This window comes from Siniperca chuatsi, linkage group LG1 (genome assembly GCF_020085105.1).
Source record: "Siniperca chuatsi isolate FFG_IHB_CAS linkage group LG1, ASM2008510v1, whole genome shotgun sequence".
Classification (NCBI taxonomy): domain Eukaryota; kingdom Metazoa; phylum Chordata; class Actinopteri; order Centrarchiformes; family Sinipercidae; genus Siniperca; species Siniperca chuatsi.
In genome coordinates, this window is record NC_058042.1 from 29,662,813 (window position 1) to 29,688,762 (window position 25,950).

Consider the following 25,950-nt stretch of genomic DNA (forward strand, 5'->3'; position numbering starts at 1 on the left):
CTGTGCTTGTTGCTTTGTTACCAGGTTGTGTGGTTGTGGTGTCTTGTGACTGGGTTGTGTAAAGCCAAATTGCAAAAATATGTCAAGGCCAATACAGATAATGATATTTTAGATTTTTAAAAATCCAATACCGATAAAGCTGTCAATATTCATTGACTGAACTAAACACATTACATGAACAAACAGTTTTTGATCCCTTGAGCTTCTTTTACAGACTTTTTGGCCACTTGGGGGCAGCACAACAAGCTGTAAACAAAACAGGTGGAAACGAGGCTGATGAGGGTGGTGAGAGTGAATCTAAACAGTAAGGTTGCGGGACATAAAACCAAAACCAAAAGCTAAAAGATGCAAAAACGCTCCGTAGAGCTGAAGGGAACTGCTGTGTCAGGTGATAGTCATCTGTGGGTTCGTCACTATGACCCACCACTTTCACATACACATAGCTATTTGATGCATTGTTAATGTAAAAATATCGGTTATAGCAGCTTTAAATTTGGTTATTAAAGACTTGTGACGGTATGTACAGTATGTACGGGGGAAGGCCTTAAACAGTGCTGTCTGGTGGACAAATTATGTAACTGCAACACTGTTTCTGAATTACCTCAAAGAAAATCTTTGGCATTTCTGTACTGAAGTTCCTTGTTAGATAAAATCGGACGATAATTGGCCTGCACATGTATCCATTCGTCATTCTTGTTCAAATCGGACTCATTCTTTTTGAGGGAAACAATGTAAGAAAAAGACAGATGAGGCTGAAACTGATCTGTTTGTCTAGACATCTCTTATCTGTTTCTGATGTGCCTCCATGCATACCTTACTGCTGCTTCTCGCTGTCTCTGGCTTCCCTCCTTTTTTTTTTAAGCTACACACACCATCTCCTCTCTCTTTCTCCTCCTCCTCTCATTCACACATTCTCTCACTATCCTCCGCCTGCCAAATCTCCTCCACTCACTCCTCTTTCTCTCTCTCTCTCTCTCTCTCTCTCTCTCTCTCTCTCTCTCCTCCTCGCTCCCCTCCTACCGTTTGGACTGCAGTAGTCTCTCCTCAGCCTCCTGTCTTTCTCTTAGCAGCCTCTGCAGGTGAAGGATCTCCCTCTGGTAAGAAGCTGTCTTCCCCTCCGCTGCCTCCTCCAACACTGCCAGTCTGGTTGACGTCTGCCTCCGGTACACCTGCACACACACACACACACACACACACATAAATGAGACGTGGAGTGATGCTATGAAGGAGGTGGATTCACATGAAGGACAGCGCAGCAGAGACAACTGGAGTGGAGGAGGGGGAGTCAAACACATTGGGACAAGGTGAGGAACACACACTAATCATGCAGATCTTCTATGGAGAGGCTGGTGTGTGCATCTGTACTTCTACTGCATTTGGTGTTTATTTGTTTGGAGGGTGTGTGCTTGTGTGTGTGTGTCCAGCAAATAGTAGTTCTGTTACAGATTTATATTTAAGTTGTTGTATCAGCGGTTCAGCAGCTGTTGAAGCTGCAGACACTTCAGAACTACTGCAGACAGTGCAGCACGCACACACTCATACAAGTGGAATACATGTTTATTGTTATGTGGGACTAGTTTGCCTCAGCTGATGCAGAATGAAAGTCACGACAATGAAGCAAAAGGAGGGGCAGTAAAGTAAAGAAACAATCAACGAAAGAAAAAATTATAAGAGAGCAAGAGAGGCAGAGGAAAATAAAGATGCACAAAAGGAAACAGAGAGGTGTGTTGCTGCTTTGAGCTCTGCAGGAAAAGATTTAGTGATGAGAAAAACAAGGTCTGTATAAGGACAGATAGTGTGTGCTTGCCTTCCATCAGCTTTTTGTGGGTCTGTGCATAAGAGTTTATCACTCTGTCTGCTCGACAAAAGGTAAAACAAACAAGTTGTTTTGGCCCTTTTCACTCTAAATAATCATGGATTATCAAGTCGCTGGCTTGTCTGGATTTGATTATCAGACATCTTGTTTAAGAGCAGTTAAGCAAATGGATTTGATACTGGAAGCTGGATTTATCTGTAAGGCTGTGCTTCTGAAGCTATCCTACCCCTTATTTTAAGACTGTTGAGTTGTGAACATGATGTGTTCGCACAAAGCATATTTTACCCCCAACTGTTCCTGCCTATTGTACGCAGAAAGCAACAGGAAGCATCCGCAAAGCACATAGAATGTGTCTTTTCTTTATAAAGTCTTTTTCAGAAAAGTGCCAACGGATGTCAAATGTTTTTTTTTTCCCTTAGCCAACCAATCACAGTCAAGGAGACAGTAGGATTCATGTTTCTCCCAACAAAAAAAAATAACGTGGCATATGTACATGCAGAAAAATTGGTCATTGTAATAACTGAGTGCTATTGAATGAGTAGAACGCTAAGCAGAGGGATCACATACAATACGGCATCAGGTAGCTGAAGTGAACAGTTTCTTATGAAAACAAGAGTGAAATTGCTTTTCTCACCTAAGTAACTGTACTCAGTTCCTCCCCAATGACTTTTAAAGCAATAATATTTCACATTTTCTATGATTTGGTCTGTGGTTGTGGTATTAAGTATATGCACATGTATGTGGCTGACAGTTTTGAAATTTCTACACATTTTCCACTTTCTTTTTGACTTTACTGTATCAAGGTTTGGGCCTCGCTTCAGAAAGAGAGCTTGCTCTCAAAGAGGCCACCTGAAGAAAAACAGGAAAAAGAAGAAATTAATTGCCCGAGACAGACTCGAGAGCTGAGAGCATGTCAAAATGATTTTTACTCTGGGTAAAAAGGACTTGATGGATAAGGAAGTGGGTAGAATTCATTTTTAAGTTGAGCAGGTTATGTGCAAAGATAATCAGAGAATGGCAATGTCAATGAAGGAAAAAAAAGTAGAAGAAAAAAGTAGGTTATGAATTAACTATGTAATAATGTGTGAGTTCATACAATACTAACTATACTATATTATACTATACTAAACTAAGGTCAGACCTTAAATTTGTAACTAAACAAACAAGTAGGAAATTAAAGTAAAATCAAAAGAGAAAACAATAACTTTTCCGGACCATATAGAAGAAAATCAGACCATCATCCATAACACATTAAATCAACATCATCACGATCAATTATCCATTTTCATAACAGATAAACAACCTTCTACATCAGAGTTGACACAATTCAGGTCTATAATATGTGCTTTCCACGCTTTCGGTGGGATTAACCAGCACATTCATTATGTAGCTTTCTACCTTATCCTATCGACACGTGCATTTATTTACATGCATTTTCATTCACTTGGCTAAAAACAATCCAACTGCTCTGAGCATTTTAATCTGCCGGACATAATTACAGACCACAAAGTTTAACCTCACCAGTAGTGGACGGCTAGAGTAGACACATAATGGAAACGTTTGATCAGCAGTAAGCAAATAGAAAACGCCTACTGTTAAATGACTGGATGAATGATGTTCAAATTCTGATAGCAGTACGATATGCCCAGGAGCTTATTGGTATTCATTTCTGACCAGTGAGTAGCAATTTAAGTCTCTGAACACTTTTTAGACCTGTACCATACGTGAGCAAGGCACACGGACATACAGTAAGACCTGAACAGTCAGGCCTTGACATCGAGCGGGCACATGTGAAATATACGTACAGGCCCTTACCCTTACCTTGAGCATATAATTTACAACACTGTCATTACATACCTATCTCATCCATTAAATTACATGTTACAGGCATAGGATGACCAAGATATATGACCTCACAGTCTCTTGAATGAATAGGATGTCACAGTTTTATCACTTTGCCTTACATATAGACCAAATATGTGATATGATTGGATTGTTTTTATTTCTTTCTTAAGAGTAGCTCTATATTATACCATTTATTCCTGCACAATGATGGTTTCCACGCATGGCACATTTTGATAATGTTTAGATTTTGGCCTACACCTGAGATCAACTCTTGTTTTACTGACACTGGTATGTTTAACTTTTTGTCACCAAAAGCTTTGAGTGTCTCTCTTTTAGCAATCAAGCATTAGTAGTTTCAAGTAATAAATATATTCAGTGCATCAACAGACCAACAATTGAAAACATTTCAAAGGCTGTGCTTTTCACTCAACCGACTTCTGTGTAGCTGCCGGTTTACTAACTGCACGCTACGCTTGACAGGCTGCTCTGTTTCCACAAAGTTGTGCGTAGAAGAGGCCACAAATTGCAAGCAGTGTTTCAGCAATACAGACAATATGCAAACTGCGAGTTAAGCAGTCAATCATAGTGTCGCAAGTAATGTATCTGACTGATTAACAGTGTGGAGCGCAGGCTGCTGTGTGTGTGTGTGTGTGTGTGTGTGTGTGTGTGTGTGTGTGTGTGTGTGTGTGTGTGTGTGAGCGGAAGAAAGAGAGCGAGAGAGACAATGTAAGAATGACACGTTGGGTACACAGCTCAGGATCACACTGAAGTAGCACAAAGAATCAAAATAACACTGATGGAAAAATGATCTGCATGTAGCTAAAACTAAGTGCAGCGGACGGTATTAGAACATACATGCAGCACGTCTAGCTTAAGTTTTACACAGGTTTCACCTTCTAAAGAGCTGTATAGGAAATATAGGCTAGCCCACTTATTAACCCTGCAGAAGTGACACACTCCCCTCTTGTCTATCAGTGACGGCTTCTCTGCAGGGGAACGTCTAGGTGGTTATTGGGTGGACGCATATGTCATCAGCCACCAACCTGCTATAGTGTGAGGTACATAGAGGCCGGCAACAATGACGGGCTATTTTCCCTTGCCCTACTTCTTGGCCAAAGATTGGGGGGCTTCTAGAATTAGTACGGTCCTTACAAGTACAAGCTCAGATTCTGATTTCTCAGTGTTTGAGAAAGTCATAATCACGTACTTAATCAAACCATGACCGACAATAATTTAACCAACCATCTTACAATATACTGACCAATGAACCAATATGTCTTAAGATGAGCAAAATAACCAATATATTGAGATATATAACTAGAATATAAATGGTTTGACAAATATGTCTATCATTTGATGGTGCAATAACTTGAACCAAAATATGGACTACAAGAAGTAGTCCAATACTTCACAGGGTAATCCAAAACTATCAATGAAATCATTCATATTTTTTTTATTTATTCATGTATTTGTTGTAGTTTGCTAAAAGAAAATGAATCACCAGATAATGTGTACTCTACAGAGGGTATTTTAAGTGCACATAAAGAGAAGTCCAAGACATGGGGTAGCTCACAATATCGGACATCTTTGATAAAAATGAGCACATCCCAGACACGTTCAGGATACGCTCAACAAAAGTTTGAGAGCTCGGGAACAGCAGGGTGCTGACCTTGTCTTGGCAGGGTGGCTACAAGGCCCTGCTGACAAAAACATTCATCTGAAACTCTGAATCTAGTCCCATCATATACTGGGCACTTAGCCAGTTAAGAGCCTTAGCCTTGAATATGGTCCTAGCTCTCTCCTCAACCAGCATGCTAATTCCCAGTTGTGCTCAGTAATGAATGGATTTGGTACTTTCTGTTGGAGAACTATAATCTGGAAAGCAAAATGTCTCCCAAGCTTGGCCTGACTCTTCATCAACCCCCCAGGGAGGCAGTAGGGAGCCAGCATTAGCCCAGATGAAGCGGTGACATTTAGCCCTCACAACAAGCTGAGCAACGCCAAACCAAACCAAACCAATACCAGTACAAACTGTCTTCTGCCGTTGGCTACAAGGTTTTTTTCAGCAGGGGCAGAGATTTGATTTGATATCAGTCGCAGCCATGTTTCTGTAAATTTCAAGCTAACATTGAACTACTTTTTCACTCTTTAAGATAAGATAGGACCTCCTGCTAAACGGTTCCTGGCGTCCAGACTCAGACCTGACAATAATAACTTTCCCTAGGGGCAACCTAGAGCCTACAGAAGGAAGCTGCGGGAGAGCGCTGGATATACTGTATGTTGCAGTGACTAGCAGTACACTCGAGTTTTCGGCTTGAACTTGCTCTCAGTTTTCACTCCATGTATTTTCTAAAATGGCCAGTCACCTTGTTCTTTTGTTTGTCCATATGAAAAGCCAGCTGAAGTTGATCCTTTGGGTCCTACCACCTGTTTTCGAAGAACCATGTATCGGCACTGCCATATGTCCTGCCTTATGCTGAAATACGATTTGCGCTGCAACCAACATCTGCTGCTAACAGTCCGAATGCATGCTTGTGTTAAAGACTACTGTATATACACCCTCCTTTCCTTTTATCTGCCAGCCTGCCGTTATTCTAATTAACACCTCAACCTAACTAACAACATCATATCGTATCCATCCAACATCATAAACAATATTTTGATTTGAGAATTAATGAACTGGATGAAGCCCAATTCATTAATTCACAAATCCAAATGTTGTTTAAATTCCCTGCAGCAAAAACTCTATTCTCTAAAGCATCATTGCATGTGTAAAGAGACTGACCTTTTCTGCTGAAATTGGCTGCCTAGTGTCACTGGCAAAAGAAAGAGGTAGAGGTAATGAAGCAGTTCCATAGAGCTGGCAGAATTCAACTACATGAGACCCTACTCCACACCCGATCTTACTGCATCTAATAAGAGACAAGTGGATACCTTGGATGGGAGCATAGTGGGACAAAAGAAGACAATACAGGAAGTTGAATTGAATGGATGAAACTGGTTCACCTGTTGCAGGCATGCAGTGGAGCAAGAGGAAGTAAGGTTGTGGCTGAAGGAACAAACAAGATGCTGTGTTTCCTACTGTACTGTTAGTTTACTGGACAGCTTCCACTGGTAGACAATGCAAGACTGTGGTTGCAATTCTTAGCTCCCAGGCGCCAACAGAAAAACAGTGTGGTTGTACTTGTTGGCTTCCAGTGGCTAACCATTGAACGACAGAAAGCTAAAATTGTACTGGGCCGGTGGCCAACAGCAGGATCCTGTGCATATCTATAAAACTTCATGACTGTAAAGCAGGGTGGGGTTGAAAAAGAGCATTTACTGTAAATTTCTCCTTCTAAAAGCAGTGGTGTGCAGCATAGAACTCTATGTCAAGGAAGATCTGCTTTGCCACCTCTCACAAGACTCTGCTGTCACGCCCTTCTAGTTAAAAATCTCTGACCTTTGCTGAGGAGAGAAGCTCTTGTGGTGCGGAGAGTCCACAGGTGTGTGGAAGTTCGTTGGAGGTTGGCTTGCAAAGGATGTCAAAGGATAGCACTATGGGGTTAGTGGAATGAAAGAAGTAAGATAAGTGAGCCTTTTTGTCTGCTGGGTTTGAAAAACTTCAGAGAAAGAGGGTGTAGTACCAGCATTTCTGCCAATAGCACACAAATACAGACATCACAGATACACTCACAGACATGCACCTCCCTTGGTAGAGAACTGGGAAGACAACACATCTCACAGCTCATCAGATTAACTCTGCTCTCCTGCTCAGGTGTGTCACAAACATCTGCCAACGTCAAACTTAATGTCACAATTAGTTCTGTTCATAAATAAGTTAACTGACACGTCTGTCTATAGGAAGTTCCCTTCAGTCAGGCTGGAGAATTAGCAAAAACAAACCGCAAAACACCGGTATACTTGGGCAGATGGGCTACGTGTGATTTGGAGTCCTATTGTAAAAATCTTGTTGGATGGTAAAGCAACACAAACGGCTAGCATGGGCCTGAGTCATTACATGCTAGTGGTTTGCCAGTGTTTGGCTGGGCAGACACTTGTGCTTTGTTGGTCTTTAGTAGGACTGATGGGTTTGAAGCATGTTGTAGCTGTAAAGAACCTGATAGTTTAGTTCTGTGTTTACGCTCTTGGCTCTTTTCTTATTTGTTTATCACTTCTCTGACATATATCTCATTTAGAGGTGAAGGTAGAATGACAAGGTGAATGTTTTACACCTATCTGGAATTGATGCTGTGTATTTCTGCAGACCAGAGCTGTTGACAGCCTAATGGCGCAGATAGCAGTCGGTTACTGCTATCTCTGCTGCCCAGATATGCTGTTGTGTTCTACATTTTGATTAGGAGGCAACAGGGCACAGCACTGCCATCGGGATCTAGATACTGTGGTTGTGGTTACTGTGGTATAAAGCTAAACAGCAGGATGGATGTGCAGTACATGAGACCAGCACTCGCTTTTCCACCTGCAGTGGCAGCAGGGCTACTATCACCATGTTTACACTGGAAAACATGAAGGCGCCATTAATAACAACTCAATACTTGAAAGCACTTTAAGAACACTCTTTTGGTATGGCGGAAAAAATGGTGCTCCCGACGTAAACCTGCATGAACACAGGGCGAGCATGCAGACACCACACAACAGCTCAGTCAGGTTAAAACCCAGGACCTCCTTGCTCTGAAGCAACAGTGCTCAACCACGCTGTGCCATTCAAGGGTTTTTCTAGTTCACTGGACTCGAGGATCTAATGAAGCTTGTTCTGACAGGCTACAGTGTCAACAGTGGCTGGATCAGCGGCTGGATCAGGCTACTGTACAGACTGACCATCTCTCAGGTGACTTCTTCAAAAGGATTTGTGCTTCTGCGACAGTGTCACGGAGGCTATGTCTGTGAGTTCTGTAGCTACTGACTTGTACCTCCTCAAAAATGTAACTGGGGATTCCTCATGGAGACCGCAAGAAATGTGACTGGTCGGATTGGAAGCACATTGAGGAAAGGCCCAGTGATCTCGTTTTTCAGTGACAATACACAAATGCATTCTGATCTAGCAAAGCCGATCACTGTGATCGTTGCTCTCTATCAGAGTGAATAAAATGATATAAACATGATTACTTCAGCTATATGATGATTGCCCAGCAAGTTTTATTTTGGGATCTACCTACCAAATTCGTTTCCATCACAAATGTCCCCATTGTTGCTCTGTATCACAGTGATTGAAAGAATGTAGACACACTTATTTTGTACAACAGATTAATCTAATGTTGCGTTGGTCCTACAATAATCAACAAGTTAAATTCAATGCTGCACTATAAAACTAAATCTTTTACTGTCAATTACCTTGTGTTCTGTTCAATCACTGTTTTCACATCCTGTTAGTACTAGCTTCTCTGAACGTTATAGCACCTCTGCCATTGTTGCAGCAGGTTCTGTTCTGGCTTTTTTCCCTGCCTTACACTCTCGTGCGTGCCTGCAATAAATGTTAGGCAGCTTCCAGTACTGAGTCACATCCCCAGACAAACAGTAATTGCTGCTTATGATGAAATGCTCTTTGACAAATGTATTCCTGACAGACAACTGTTTGTGTCAGATGCGTCATTTTAGATCCACAGATTTGTCTTCGTAACAACTACAGATTGGAGAAGAATGCCTAAATATCAATGCGAAAAATGCAGAATAGAGAGGAATACAGCAGTGTGTTTAGATAAATGTACCAATCCACCCGATGACACACAGGTACCCACTGTTCTATAGTACTACTGAGCCCTAACCCTAATTACCCTAACCCTATGTAATTGGCAAGCTCAGTAAATTGTGTTTGAAAAGTTTTACAGCAGTGTTATTATTATTATGTTCCAAATCTTACCATAGAAAATAAATACTATAGTTGAATGTCTTCATCATGAATAAAGACTGAAACATTACTTCTCTATGCGTTTGTGTGGCTGTTGTTTTCATATTTGTATAACATTCATGTTTTTTTTCTCCTCTGTTTTGAAGCTGGAGTTGAATCAAGCAATCAGCAATCAAATGGGAGGTGTACAAACCTCTGCGACCCACGATTAGCCATAATGCCTTTCATTGCATAGGTGCTAATAGTTCAAACTGGAAAAAAAATAAATTTAAATCCCAAATCCCAGCTTGGCCCACTGAGACAGAGGGGTTCCACTGAACTTGTCAGAGCAGCTGGTTTCATCTCTGGGCTATTGGTTGCTTGTAATGTCAAATATCTATTATTAAAGACACATTAAAGACTATTTTATCTTTAATGTCAAACATTCAAAGTAGGAGTGTTATCTATATGGCTACATGTATGTGCGATCAAATATATATGAAAATGTCACAAAAATATTATTAGCAAAAGGCAAAGTTCTTGTGCTGTTCTTCAAATAAATACATCTAGACAGTCAACTGTTAAAAAATGAAGGAAGTTCACCAAAATACTGCTCTGTTTTTACACCTAATTGTTGTAAACAAGGATGAAAGATCTGCCAACAGCAGCATGAACATAATCCTCTGGATCAATGGCGTAATTCAGAGAAGCATCACCAAGCAGATATTCTGACAGCAAAGGTCAAAGTTATCATCAACAATCCACACTGAAAGGAGGAGGGGACGGGGGAGCAGAAACCATAAGGGACGGGGAGGATAAGTGTCCCATCTTGTCTGCAATATATAAAGGGATATTTTACAAATCGCAAGCCACACACACACACACACACAGATACACAAATGTGTAGCCATCTGAGTTCAGGAACAGTGGGGTGCATTAGGGGCTTTTTTGTGCGGTATGTGTTGTGGGACGCCTGCTGAAAGTCTGTCAGTCAAAATATTGTGGGACGTAGATCCTCCACTGTTCTGGAGAGTTTCAACTTTTTTGTCAGTTTTTATAAACCCAACACACACGCACTTGATATATTTGAGCTTGTGTTTTAGATGCAATTTAACATGGGAAAATCCAGCCGTTCTGCACTCTGATGGCAAATTGCTCACACATGCAAGGAAAAGATTTCCCCCCAAAATGAATCTAACCTTGTCAGTGGAATTAGAAAAAAGTCCGACTGTAAATTTAAACCCACCAATTTACCGAGCAGTACGTATCACATATCACATGCTATAAATGCAGGTAACAGGTCACAGCGTTTGATCTAGTTTGTCTTGCCAAGATCTATGCAGAATATTGACTGTTGACTGTAATTCTGGCTGTAAAGGTGTACATCCAACAGAGCGTCTGGAGCTCAGTGTTGTACAGACTTCTGTAGCTGTGACAACACAGCTTAGACTTTGCTTTTATCTTGGTGATTAAAGCATTTTCCATGACACAACAAAACTTGTTGATCAAAGCCCTTTTTGCTTTTAAAAATACCGACATGTAACTAGTAGTGGTTTGTAGAATAAGTGAAAGTGATTCTTTATTGATTTTCCCCATGGAGAGAGCTCAGGGTCAGGGGCCGAGGTAAAATTACGTTGTTAGTATCTGCCCTTTAGAACGATATATTTTCTCATCTGATGCCGCATTTGCCAGGATGACATCATTTGTCCAGCACCGTTACAAATCACTGTTGACCAATACATTTGTTTTATGATGCGACAATGCAATGGTTAAGGTTTTTTCTTTTTCTCTTCAGTATTTCGCACAGGTTAAATTTTTTGTTTCGCCATGTGCAGTCTTGCCATTTGTTGATGTGACTTGCGCTTGGTTTTCTATGAAAAGCTGACCTTTTGAAATGTCAGCTTTGCTCCACCTCCTCCCCTGTGTTATTCCTCCTCCATATGGAGCTACATAACCATTTTCAAATCAATGTTACACCTTTCATATTCAACATATTGACCAAGTGATGGAATAGGGTGTGGTGATGAATAGCTTTGCACATATGTTCCCCCTCGCTGACCAGGAACCTCACAATGGCACACTCGGCAATGTAATTACTCAGCTCAAACTTTTGTAAGTGTTCAAAATATATTAAAATGTGGCTTTTTAGAGCTCCTCTATAGCCAAATGGTTACAGCGCATAACCTCAACAGACTGTTGCAAGTCCTACCCCTCCTCTTAAAAAATGGGGGCTTTTAAAAAAAGTAACTGATGAATGGCTGGCACCTGGTGTAGAACAACGGACTAAGAGTGTGACTTGCACAGGTTTGACTGGTTTGTACACAGTTTAACTAGAGGTGTGAAGTGGATGAACAGAGGTTTGTTACATGTGTGGATCTGCAGAGCGGTAATGCATATTGACAGTTGGTAAAGGTAATGCGTGTGTGTAAACATTCTAAAAAGGCTTTGCAAATGTTTTATGAGATAAGAAAGACATTGTTAGGCCTTAAGGGCACATACACAGGATAGCTTTATGAACAAACTGAACCTTCACGTTCAAGTTCACGTTGCATTTTGAATGACAAGGACCTGGATTTTCTCTTCACAATCTCAATCTTTACTGAGATTGTGCAAGATCTTGAAAGATCTTAAAAGGCCTTTTATGTACCTGCAGATGACAGATCTGCCACAGTAAGGTTTGGGGTAAGGTACGGGAGGTGGGGGCTCCTTAATCTTGTTCTTATTTGTGCTTGGTGTCTATGGATACATGCTTACAGCTATTTGACCTTATTAATAATGACTGACAGTTTCTTGCTGTTTCTCCATGGAGGAAACTGATCATTGGAGTTCTCTCATCTCAGCCCTTTAGGAATTCAGTAGCTGTCAGCAATTGTGTACAATCGCAACGAAGCTGCTTTCACTCAATAATTGTTACCTGCATTTCTTTTCCTTTCAGTTTTGTGATAATGATTTTCATTTCCTTTCATTTGACCTGAATGAATTCAGTAGGTACAGATTAATGCTAACTAAAACACTCATTTTGTCAGTGACATTGGTCAGTAAAAACCAAATAGGAGTGAATGGCTTTTCACAAAGACATTACATTGCTCTATAGTTCCGTATCCTAACAGACCAAATAAAAAAGCTGAACAGGATGTATATCATCCGAGGGACAACAAATAAATAAATAAAAACTAAAAGTAACAATGTAAAAGCTTCAATTCAGTGGCTGGTCATTTTAATTAAGACCTGGAACAAGGAGCAGCAGTCCCTACCACTTCTCCCCACATATCAATAGCATTACTGGCTCTTGCTTTGCCACAAAGGGCTCTGGGATGACACTCTGATCCAACTCCCAAACCATAAATCATTCATCACCAGCAGGTACAGAGAATAGAAGCAGCCAGAGAAGGAGGCAGAGCCCTGACCTTTCCCTGATGGGCAGCAATACAGCAGATAACAATAGTTAGAAACATCAGCTTGTTTTAGTGCGATTTCCAACGTTCTAGTCAAAGTCACATGTAATGCTGGACTAGAGAAATACCATTATCCTTCTAACTCTCTTTTTCTCAATGTGTCTCTGCCTCTATATTTTTATCTCCTTCCCCAGAACATGACTTGAAGATGAGCTGTCCTCAGGCTGAGTTAGAGGAGAAGGACTGTCCTCCACCAGAGGAATTAGAATGTAAAATCTGTTACCAACGCTACAATGCCCACAACCGCAAGCCTAAGATCCTGGACTGCCTTCACCGGGTCTGCGCCCGCTGCCTCATTAAGATCCTGGACATTGCTGAAGTGGCAGGTTTCATCTCCTGCCCCTTTTGCCGACACCAAACCGAGATCACAGAGTATGAGGTGTCAGCCCTGCCTGATGATGCTAATATCATGTCCCACATGGCAATGCGGGACAAATCCTGGAGCTCCGACCACAACGGGGAGGTGGTCCTAACTCCAAAGAGTTTCTCCTCCTCCAGCCCGTCTCACGACTCCTCCAACTGCCTGGTCATCACTATAATGGAAGTGCAGAGGGACTCACAGCACTCCCCAAGTCGAAATGCCAGCTCTGACGTCTTTGCTGAGCAGAGCCTGGACTCAGTATCGATGGGCTCCAATGGGCCAGCTGATCAGGACGCCATGTCCAAGTTCTGTAATCATGTCCCACGCATCCTGGTCTGGCTGCTGGGTTTCTTATATTTTGGCTCACTGCCTCTAGGAATCTACTTGTTGGTGATCCAGAGAGTGACGCTAGGCATTGTATGTGTTAGCTTGGTGCCATCAAGCCTGACAGTTTGCCTGGTCTACGGGTTCTGCCAGTGTCTGTGCCAGGGCATGTGTGACTGTTCCTCCAGGGGCTGATATGATGCTACCTGAGAACTGGTGGTCCTAGGATGGGATAAATTCAGCTGCAGTAAACAGGTATTTGATGTGTTTTGTTGATAGATAGGAGGCCCAAATGTGAAGATGATCCTACACAGGCTTTATAAGCTCACCAGTCAGTTAACTTCATGGAAATAATGGGCCAGTAAAAAGACCTAAGAAGACCTTTAGTGTTGGTCTAGGCTTTTGTTAGGCCGACTGCTGCAACTCAGAAACCAGTTTGGCCAACACGAACAGAGCCCCTCACAAGCTCTGTTAGTTGGAGCAGCGCCTATACCTACATTTCTGTGATGTATTTCTGTAACCTTTATTTGTTCTGTGGTGTGTGAGTATGACCTAGTCTAACATAGCATTTGAGAGTAGACCTTCAGTGTTTGACTAACATAATGAGAGCACTGAGAGTCCTGGGCCCTCATTTATCAACACTGTGTACCAACACAAAACTTGCATGCAATCAGTATTAAGTGATGTCTGTATATTTTGGTATAGCTCTAAACCACGCATACACACAGCACTTTGTGGTGACAAAGGAGCACTACAAATGAAATACCATCCACCAAATGGCAAGGGTGTTGATTTAATGGACCACATGCGCAATCTGTAAAGAAAAATTCATAGTATTTCTATAGTCTAAATTAACATTGTGTATTTACTTGGTTTTCTCAGGATGTTATTAAGTTAATTAACAATTGCATTTAAGCATGACTGGATAATTGCCAGCTGCCAATAATCAAAAGGCAGGAAAATGTTGTAGGCAATTTTTGCCACCAGTTAAAATCAAAAGGCACCTCTTAGACACTGATTGACAGTACAAATATAGAAAATATTTTCAAATCAATTCATTTCAATTTCTTTTTTTTTTAGTGACTGTTCTTCACACTTACAAGCCAGCATTAATGGTAGCACGCCATGTAACCAAATATTTCTTCTCTCTGTTAAAACTGCAGGTAACTCATAATTGTTAACTGTGATACTGGTCTTGCCATCAGCTCCAAATATCATCAATAACTGTATATTGTATGGAAGAAAAGCATTGGTGGGCTGATATCTATGGGTTGAAAGGTATCAGTCTGTTAAACCTGTTAATATAAGTCTGTTGCAACATCTTTATATCCTGGTTGAAACAATGCTCTTCCAGGGGAATGTGGTCATAAATTAGCTATTGTGAGAATAGCGACTTTACAATTTCTGTGTATTGTTGAACAATGCAAGGAATATTACAGGAAAAGACTGTCCATTTGGCTGGATTTTTCACCATAAAAACTCTGTGTTCAAATTAAGTGTTTCAAGCAAGGAAGAAAAAGGATATTTGCATGCAATGCACATTTCAGCCAGGACAAAATACTAATTAACTGTGAATTGGCCGTAATTATATTACTTATTTTACTGTCACAGCAGTAGCTTTGGGCATCCATGTTATGAGGCTGTTAGTATCGCTTACTGAATGTGCCCCTCTCCTTCTCTCTCTCTCTGCCTGTAATACAGACACACACCATTCAGGTTGTTATGTTGAATCGATTTGGTGCATGTGATGCATAAACTGGACTCATATCTCAGGTTTTTTGATACTCTTTCAATGTTCAGCAACACACTTTCCATTCAGTTCCTTGTTGGGATGAACGAGGCAGGGCTGCTCTCTTGCATTTTGTGGTACTGGTTGTGTGGTACGCATTTGGCTCAAAGGTACAGTTTATGGCTATGGGAGTCCTCTGTTACCTTCATGCTTCACGGTGCACATACTGCCATACTAAAGCCATGTGGATTTGTTGTTGTGTCGCACCTCAAGGTTGTGTGCATTATACATGTAATGGCATCTTGTTTTTTGCTCCCCTACATGTACCATCCTGGCATATGAACTTCTGAAAGAAAGGTCACAATAAACTATGGTGTTGTTTTAATAATTCTCAGACTTTTTAAATGTATTTTCAAATGCTTTGCACATCACATGTATGTAGAGAAAAAAGTAGAGCGCTGTTTTTGATCAAAGCTCCCGTAGCTTTAAAGCTTATCCTGTGGGTTCCAAAAAGTAGTTTTCATTATAGCTCTGTGACCAAAACATACATTTTAGTATGTCTTCTGAGACATCTTGAATTGCTGCGGTCGTACCCAGTAATGAGAGACATTTCCAGTAGCACTTAAAAGAAAGACTCATTATGTAAGTGGCACTTTCTGTTCATGAGCATGGTGGTTTAGAATTTGTGAGTTTTATCAATGCACATTACATTTGCGGGTGCTTGGAGCAATTATGCACATTTGACAGTTACCAACTTTCTTGTACTCACAAGCATTCTACATTTTACTCTTAGAAGTCAATTTAGAACCCTTTCTGTACAATGTTGATAATTGAGGGCCCTGGGCTGATAACTGATATATTTAATGATAAACTTCAGGTAATGATATTTTTAAAAAATATAAATTTTGTGCTAAACCCCACTCCTCTACATCCTGTTAATTCCCCAATGTTTGGGTTCTATATACTCTTTTCTTACCTTTTCTTTGTCAGCTTCTTCCTACCACTGTTTCTCTACCTGTCTCTGTACCCACTCCCTCTATGATTTCCTGTGTTTCTGTCTATGATCTACTGACTGCAGCTCTCAGCTTAGTGCCACACTACTGATTACAGAAGCTACTAGACAATGAAATAAATGGAGAATTGTTTTCTATTTGTTGCTTGTGTACTTATTTTTATGTCTGCCATCTGCTGATTCAGTCCACTTTTTGAATGTCAACAATCAACATCGCTGTCATCACAGGTAAATCTTACATAGTCTGTCTCATCAAGCTCAGACAGGATTCTGTTGTTATACTTCAAACCAATAAAATCACAAAAGGTAAGAGCTTATTTGTAATTTTACAGAAAAAAAACAGAGGGGCATTTTCAATCAATCAATCAACTGGATTTCCAAAGTCTCTTAACCCAATTTTTAACAAGATTTTCTCCAAACATGCCCAAACTGGATGAGATGGAGAACCACTTCTTTCACAATTAATGACACTAACTCAGGATGATAGTATTTCTAACTTGACAAAGCTCAATCAGCCTCTCGTTTTTTTTAAGGACTATGATGGTCAAAGACACAGTAATAAAGCAATAAAGTGCTGAGACTGATTTATACAGTACAAGCAGCTGGAGACAGGCAAAATAAGAAGCAACAGAAAAAAGAAATAAAGAAATGAGAGATGACAGACGGCAGCAGGTCAGACAGTAGAAAGAGATTTTATTTTCTGCCTGAGCTCACAGAGCTGTTGGACAGAGTGCTTGTCAGTGAGTGTTTGTCCTGCTGGTTATACTGTCTGACATCTACAGGACCCTGCCTTTCATCTTTCTGAGCTGAGTGGCAGGTTACATTAAAAAAAAAAAAAAAAACTCTCCTACCCTACATCTGAAAAGAGAATTACCATATTGGTCCAAATATAAAACAACCCTGAATATGAGAGAACACTGTCCTAGTTACTCAGGATGATCCACATACCTTACTGTCATTAGCACAGTCGACAATGTGTAGCGTTGTGAAGTGTAGTTTGTCATGGACAAGTTGTGATCATAAATAATCCTTGAGAATTCAACTCACTTCCTGGTTCTCAGCTTTCAAACAGGAGCCAGAAAGTGCCTTTAAACACTTAGGCTCTAGCTGACACAATTAGTCAAATTGATTCAATGAGGTAAGTGTAAGAATCATTCAGTTCTTCTATTGCTTAATCACAAGCACTAAAGATAAGGAGATTAAGGGTCAGGGGTCCCAACATCCTGACAATAGAAGGAAAAAATATTCATGTGATCCTGTGATTATGGGTGATCACTGTTATGTGAAGGTTCTTGGAAAAGAAACGCAATTTCTGAGAATTCTGAATGGGGAAAATAATCATCTTACGCTGACGTCAAGCAGCACGGGTCATGCAAACCTGTGACCTGGCTATATTTATACATGCACTCACTAAAATATTCAACATTTTCAGGTGTTTCAAGAAGATGGAGGGGCATGAATTTTAATTACACATGAATAATGTAGGCACAATCTGCCCTCTCTTTATAGCACAGACTTAACACACAGTCCCTATCTTTTCAATTCATAAGGTGGCAACATGCATTACAATCACTATAGGTTGATAAGAATCACATGAGACCTCGAGTTGGGTATAGAGTTTTTAGTTGTTCACTAAAAAGAAAGCAACTGCTGGAATTTGGTAGCATTTCAGGTTGGTATGAAAAGTGAGAGCCTGAACTTTGAATTTACATTCCCATCGCAGAATCAATCACCTGATGCTGTGAGTTTGAGCGGCTCATCAAGTTCAGCAGCCCCCGTGAGCTGCAGTGAAACACAAAAGGGACTGTGCTGTGGAAAATCTGTCTGAAGCAGGTATAAAGGTAAGGCAAGATGAATAACATCAGCAATTCAATTTTGATGTCTTTCTTAGAATATAATCATTGAGCTTTACTATGGATCATTTATGAAAATGTTAAGTACAGTGCAGCCACCATGTTATGGACCTTTATTGTATTTGAACAGAGTGGCCTCCATCATCTCATACAAGTTGAGTGTATTTGAGGTAATCAAACAGGGAGGAGATGGGGGTGAAGGTGAGATCATGCGCTGGTGGGAAGATGCTGTATCAACCAACAAAAAATGTGTTGGTTAAAATGCTATAACTACCCACTGTAATGTAGTATATGCTGACAAGAATAATAATATTCATGCAGACCTGTGTAGAATCAAAATGTTAGGTAAAAGCAGCTTTCCAGTCGTAACCACTGAACTGATATGTAATCAATCGCTACATAATTTTTCTCATACACTAAAAGTGATAGGAAACACTGCCTGGACCAGATCCTGTTTTAAATAAAAGGACAGAAGTAAAACATTAGTCTAATCATAAATACAAGCAAAAGATCAAGGATCAAAGAATGACAAGATTTTTTTTTTTTTTTTTTTTTAAATCAAAAAACTCAAATCAGGTCAAGTCACACCTCATTTAAGGCGTATAACCACCCATAAAGTGTCTCAGCTCACTGGACATTAAAGAAAAAATATTGATGAAGCAAAAACCTACACAACCAACATCACAGGTTGTAACATGTGGAATCAGAATTACAGTTGGCTAAACATTAACAAAATAACTAACTTGACAAGGCAACATCAATATAAAAACAATTAAATATAAGGATTATTAAGGCTGAACTGTGCCTCTGCATCAAGGTGCTGCCTTAGCCTTACCTATGTGAAAAGGCTTAATAGGTCTTGCTCTGGCTGTGATCCTCCTCAGAAATGTCACTACAAGTCATGGCTACATGGGCTGTGTGGAAACCACAAGGTGCATGCAGTCTTTGATAGTGAGGGCAGCATGGGGAAGGTTGAAGAAAGGTTATTCTCTAATGCCGTGCAAACCTCCTCCTCGCCGTGTCTGTAAATGTTTCTCACAAACTCATTTATTGTGTTGTTGCAGGTTGACAGTAAATCGTTTACAACCTATGTTAAAAACAATCCCCACATCATATACAGCACAATTATAACCACTGCAACACACTGAAGGAGAAGTATAATTCCACCTTTAAGTGTTAGTCTTAGTTAATATCTAGTTTAACAGGCAGGGAATGAGGGAGTAGACTAATGAAGTATAAAAGGAAGAAGGGAACAGCTCTCCTCTTTCAATGGTCTGATCACCACCAATAGAACTCACATTCACACACACAAACACGCACCTCTTTCTCTCAGGGCTGTTGCTATAGAAACACTTATAACTATATAACTAATGTCAGAACCGCTGAGATGTTTTTCCCTGCTGTGGCTTGAGTGACAAGAGCTGCTGACAGCTGGAACTCACAGAGGAGCACTGGCCCTAGAGCAAGGCACTATAACTGCCAGACTAATGTCTTGTTCACATTTGGCATAACTAACAAACAAACAAATAAAGAAAGGCTGCACCAATTGGTATTGCAGGACAACTGTCAACCACAGTAGTAGGATTCAAACCAAGATTTATCCATCTATATTGTTTTGGTGTGAGTTGCCGAGTTTTGGAGATATCGGCCATAGAGATTTCTGCCTTTTTTGAATATAATGGGACTATATGGCACTTGGCTTGTGGTGCTCAAAGCACCAAAAACTACATATGAAAAACTCAACAGCAATGTCTCTTTCCAGAAATCATGACTTTGTTACTCAAAATAGTCCACAGACCTTGTTGTGAGCAGTTTTGTGTAGGAACTATCAGTAGAAAGAAAATAGTTTCTACATGAAACTGCTCACAACAACAATCAAACAATGTGTGACTGCCTGTAAGGTCCTGTCCATTGCCACAGATATAAGCAAGTAAGCACCATAACTACTAGCAGTAGCAGGGATAGCATCGCAGGGATACTCAATGGACCAAAGTCACACATGCTGACTGTGTGTGGTAGAAGATGGGAAAATGAAGTCCTAGAGACCCAATGAACTCAGCTTGAGAGATAGCAATCTGAGAGAAAAATGTGTTAATCAATTTATGCTTTCTGAGTGGTGGAGACCAATAGCAGATGGTTTATCAAGTGCAGTGGAGTGGGCTGATCAATAAGAAGTAGATTAGAGGGTTATTTTGAGCAAAATGAACTTTAGGTAAAGTTCTGTGTTTCAGTCTGGACAATTGAGGCACCAGCTGAGCCAAAGTTGTAGCCTCATAAGCTACCCTGGCATCAGGGGTTAAGATCAAATTAACCTGCCTGCCATGTAGCAGGGTAGTTTCAGGGCATACGTTACTGGCAAAGACTCCATCTTTGGAACAGAATATACAGAACTTTTTTGATTTAACAGATCTGGCTAACGACCCAATTCTCTATGCAGGCAACTAAAAAAAAACAAACCTGTTGTAAATCAGTGAGCAAGGTTTACCTTTTTGAAAACGCTGATAAAATGGAGTGACTGGAGCGTGAAAGTGATGTTTGAACAAAGGAACTTACTTTGACTTCTTCCTGTAGTTTCCCGAAGCGAACTGTGCCATTCAGAATCCTGCTGATGAATGCCTGCTTTTCCTGATGAAGAACAGAAGCCTGGGGAGGTAGAGAGGGAAGACGGGGGATTACTGATCTAAGAGAGAAACACGGGGGTCACAGTTGGATGAAGGAAGTGAGGAATTATGGGAGAGATGGATAAAAGAAAAGAAGAAAAGACTGCTGAAACTGCTGTGATTTTACAGTAATCCTGTGTAAGGCACAAAACAGTAGTAGTGAATGTGCTTTACAGCTAAATGATTGCACATTGCAATTGCAGCCAAAAAGTCCAAAATTCACCTCATTAAGGCTGACATGGATCTTCTGTACCTACCTTTCTCTGCCTTTAAAGAGTAGGTATAAATCTGCACAGGTATGTTAAAAAAAAGGTTGTGATTGGGGAAAAGTGTTAAATTGCACCCAAAGTAAATGTTTTGGAGTGTAATTTTATTTAGAAGGCATTTTTATTTTCAGCATCTCTATACTTTTATTTATGTTTCTCAGCTTGTTGATCTTGGATAATTAATCCAATAAACAGTTTCTTTTTGAAACCGTTCCAGTCACTGATTGCATAATTAGCAGGACTGTTCAAGGCACCTTGGTATTTACTGCAAAATACAGTTAAGAGAGACTGCAAACATACATCTAAATTTAAAGAAGCTTTTGTATTGTGCCTTAAAAGTGAACATCAGCTAAGTGTCTTGGATATTAACATAAATACTGTTATCTTGAGGGGTCACAGCCAGACATTGAAGACACACACACACACACACACACACACACACACACACACACACACACACACACACACACACACACACACACACACACACACACACACACACACACACACACACACACACACACACACACACACGGTCAACCTGTCCTCATCCAGACAAATTGGTTGTTGTCAGCTTTATACCAGCTATCTCCATTATGGTGTCAGTCTGACCTTCTACACATGATGGGCTCTTGCTTATCCTCTAAAAAGTTAGCTATGGTAAAGTCCCTGAATCTATTACCAGAAAAAACTCTCTCCGTTCCTCTGCCACACACTCCTGAGCCAAGTACATACTTCATCATTCTATTTGTTTGATTAGCTCTATTTTTCGGTTTGACATGCTATATTTTATGGCTCTGACTGTATAATCATCTAAGTACTGTGCCTGAGCAGTGAAAGTATATATACGTAGTATATATACGTAAGAGGAAATTATGTTACAATTATACGATGTTACAATTATGTTACAATTATACGATGTTACAATTATCATTACAAAATTACTAATCCAGTCTGGTATCCAAGCTCTGAAAGAAAATTCATTTTCTATAAAAGTCAGTTTCCTATGATTTCATGCTTGTGTATTTATTCTTGCTGAAAATAGATCAAATTACTAAAAATGTATGAGTAACAGAACCTAAAAGAGTTATTGTGTGTGGTCTTTTGTTCCCATCATTCCTTTCTCTCTCAATTGTAGACTATCAGCAGCGGATGGCCACCCACCATTGAGTCTGGTTCTGTCCAAGGTTTCTGCCTCTTAAAGGAAGTTTTTCCTTGCCACTGTTGCCAAATGCTTGCTCATGGTGGGATTTGTTGGGTCTCTGTAATTAATATTATAAAGAGTACGGTCTAGACCTGCTCTATAGGAAAAGTGCAATGAGATAACTTCTGTTATGAATTGGCGCTATATAAATAAAATTGAATTGAATAGAATATCAAATGAAGTAAAAATAATATAAACTGAATTTAAGCTTTGATTGAGCCTTGGTCAAAGGAATAATTTTCTGTCACCCTGTTTACATTTTTGCACATAAGCTGCTCCTCTGTGCTTTGCATTGAGGGACAAGAGTGTCAATCAACAGCCTACACAAAAATCAAGCTAATTTACTAATTAACTAACTGACATCTTTGAGTATATCCAAAGTCACTTTTCTAGTGTGAATGCACTGCCTTCTCAAAACCTGGTTAGAATACAGTATGTGTCAAGTCAAGTCCATTTTATTTATATAGCCCAATATCACAAATCACAAATTTGCCTCAAGGGGCTTTACAATCTGTACAGCATGCGACACCATCTGTCCTTGGACCATCGATTCGGAAGAGGAAAAACTAACCCAAAAAAAACTTCACAGGGAGAAAAATGGAAGGAGTTACTGGTATGTTTGGACACCCAGCCTTTCCACACCTCCACTAGTCAGAGCCAGATTTACAAACAGGAATACTATTTTTTTTAAATGTTCACTCCTAATCTGAGTGTACTAAGGCAGCAGCTCGTTACTGCCCACTAGGTACATTCTGCAAGTGAAGGAGAGGAGAGCATAGACGTTGTTCAGTGCCAGGATTCTCACAGAGATTACCAACTAAGAAAAGTAATGTCATTCTAGTTTATACCAAAACATTTATTCCACCCATAGTTAATTCATTTAATAATGCAATGGGAGCTATTTCTGGTCACCATTGCTTTCAATTAGTAGTTATCTATTGTATTTTTATTTTTTTACTTAAGTCACTCACTTAACTCCCTATATGTCCACTGTCCTTAAGATCACTGTAGACTATAAAGATGAACTAATTTGTATTGTTCCCACAGCCTTTTTGTTAATATACCTGCGCTATGTACACCTGTTCTTCACATGTGGAGAATTTCCACACAAACTGAATAGACCTTTTTCACAGCAGATATTTTGACTTAGCAGGCCATAGCAGGAAAAGCACAAGTGGAACAAATTTCGTTAAAGATGGCCCAGTAAGCCATAACAGTGAGCCAGCCAAAGACCAGGACCCTGGAACTAGCTCACCTAAATGGAATGCAGTTGTTTTTAATGTTATCAATTTATATCTGTGCTTGTCCTGCTATGACATGCCTGCTGTGAAAAAGGTTTATTGCAGGCACCTTAGTAAATTCAGTGGGATGCTTAATCAGTCACTCTCATCATATCACCTGCTGTTATTTGCAGTATCATCCCTGTATCTCACTGCTGACATGAAGAGTGTGCCTCATGTGACAGGCACCTGTTTGATAAATGACACACACGACTCATGGCACAAAAACAATCAAAAATCTGCCCTCAGAGTATTCTGCCTCTGTGGACCAACTGTCATCAGCCACATGCTGCACAGGTGCTTTTTATTTCTCAGTAGCTCCTCAGTATATGTAGAGGGCAGCTTTATCAAGCATTTGCCAGATTGTCTGTGCTGCCTTGTTGGTGTAGCATTTGACCGATTCCTGCCTGCCAATTTATGTTCTGGGTGCCTGCCAGCTCTCCTGTGGTTGTTTTTCTAATCTTACCTACCTTCACAAGCCTAACAAATTACCAAGTAAACTGCCTTTAAACCGTATATGCTGAGTTATGGTGTCTGCAATTGAGTTCAATCATTTCTTGCTAACTAAGCTGGCACTTCTAGCAACAGCCTAAGGGTTAAATAAACACTGCAGTTCCGAAAACAACATTTTGTCCAATTTGCATTCAATTTCAAAAATTGTATTTTTCTAATTGTGAATATGGAATAGTGCAGGAAATTGGTAAAAAAAAAAAAAAAATTAGATTAGATCTTTTTTATTGTTTAGTGGAAAGTAGTGCTGACGATAAATCGTATTTTCATCGTCATCGCGATATGAACATGCGCAATAAACACATCGCAAAAGACTGCCGGAAACGCGATGAATACGAAAAGTCATTTAATTTAGGGATGGGTACGGAAACGGGCCCCGGGGCGAAGACCGTAGTATTTATTAGCACGCTGCAGCCTCTGCCCTGCTCTCTGTGTCGGACTGAGCTCCTCCACATACGCACATGCACAGCGGCCAGCAGAGCTGCGGTGGACACAGCGAAGTGAAGATAACTCAAAGACACTCGAGCTGAGGACATCTACGCTTGTTACTGTAAGTGCAATAAAACCTTCGCCAGCAAAAAGCCAATACACCTGTTCAACAAGCATAAACATGTGAACATGTAGAAAGCGATATTTTAATCTGCAGTCTCTCATATGTTCGGCACAAGCACAGCTCGGCTATTAGAAAATTGTTACAAACAAGCTAAAACGAAGCTGTCTGTATGTATTGTTTATCTTAGTTTGCCACATACCTTAAAATTGGCAAATTCTTATAAACTTAGCTGCTTGCTGAAACAAACCAGCCCCTCCTCCCCCTACCAGCTGTACCTGCAGGAGGACAGACGACTGGAGGAAGGACTGATACTGGACTGTCTGAGTTCTTCATTCTTTCTAAACTTCGCTCTGTATTCTAATGTAAGGAATATGATTTATTTTATTGACATTTTAGATTTGTTTCTAGTGAGATATTATTGAGTTTATATAGTGACTTTGCTGTAGTAAGCTTTACTGTTGCTGCTCTAGAAACATCATTTAGTTATATTTTAAATAGTAATTTCTAATCCTGTTCTGAATTTAAAGACAACCAAGTTGACATAGTAACTGTATAGCTAATATTCACACTTCAATATTTGTTTATTCATCGCAAGCCATATCGTCATCGCGATATTGAACAAAGTTATCGCACATCGCAGATTTTCCTCATATCATGCAGGCCTAGTGGAAAGCTCAGAGAAACTAATGAACTTACTAATTAGCCAGTTTTTGTACAGTAGAAATTATCTGTTTGTGTGTGTATGTGAGTGTCAGTACTATTATGTGTAATACCCAGTCATTCTGCAGTGTCAAAAGTACAATGTGTAATACCTTGTTTCCCTGTAGTGATAGAAGTGCCAGGGATATTACATGTGCCTGTATGTATGTGTATGTGTTTCATGTTTACCATGTGTAATATAAAATCTGTCTACAGTATCAGTAGCATCAGTAGTACCATCTGTAATAGTTGGTCTCTCTCCTGTGAAATGTGCTCCGCCACAGAAATGACAGCTCCCATGTAATGCCGAGTCTTTTCCTCTTTCAACACACACTCTTCCTTCTGTCGCTTCAATACACTCATCCTCCTCTCAGCCTTCCTGGATGATGGAGAGACAGGAGAGAAGAAGAGAATAGGGAAAACAGAATTAAAGAGAGTGAGGGAGAAAGAAAAACAATTGGACGCAAAGGAAAATGAGGTTGGCAAAAAAACAGGACAAAACGAGTGGAGAAGGGGGGAGATTTAGGAATAATGTAGGAGATGAAAATGTATCAGGCGT

General features: G+C 40.2%; 2 protein-coding genes across 8 annotated transcripts in view; one reads left to right on the forward strand and one right to left on the reverse strand.

Annotated features, from left to right (window-relative positions):
- Nucleotides 1-25,950, reverse strand: part of cep89 (centrosomal protein 89) — a 55,877-nt gene that overhangs the window by 10,710 nt on the left and 19,217 nt on the right. For 4 of the 7 annotated variants that reach the window (XM_044199656.1, XM_044199642.1, XM_044199667.1 and 1 more), the window contains exons 14-16: nucleotides 25,629-25,770; nucleotides 20,773-20,862; nucleotides 1,021-1,169 (exon numbers count right to left, since the gene is read on the reverse strand). In XM_044199656.1, coding sequence (XP_044055591.1) covers nucleotides 1,021-1,169; nucleotides 20,773-20,862; nucleotides 25,629-25,770 — 381 coding nt within the window. Of the gene's footprint in view, nucleotides 1-1,020; nucleotides 1,170-17,039; nucleotides 18,149-20,772; nucleotides 20,900-25,628; nucleotides 25,771-25,950 lie in introns of those variants that run through there. The other 3 variants (XM_044199674.1, XM_044199689.1, XM_044199681.1) reach the window with 3 other exon arrangements.
- Nucleotides 1,167-15,742, forward strand: zgc:165481 (uncharacterized protein LOC100073327 homolog). The gene is made up of 2 exons (XM_044199702.1): nucleotides 1,167-1,304; nucleotides 13,075-15,742. The coding sequence occupies exons 1-2, from the start codon at nucleotides 1,241-1,243 to the stop codon at nucleotides 13,818-13,820; spliced, it is 810 nt and encodes a 269-aa protein (XP_044055637.1). The 5' UTR covers nucleotides 1,167-1,240; the 3' UTR covers nucleotides 13,821-15,742.

Excerpts from the sequence above, each read along its gene's own strand:
- zgc:165481 (XM_044199702.1), top strand. The coding sequence starts at position 1,241 with ATGAAGGACAGCGCAGCAGAGACAACTGGAGTGGAGGAGGGGGAGTCA. Across the intron at positions 1,305-13,074 it reads GTCAAACACATTGGGACAAG|AACATGACTTGAAGATGAGC; the intron begins GTGAGGAACACA and ends CTCCTTCCCCAG.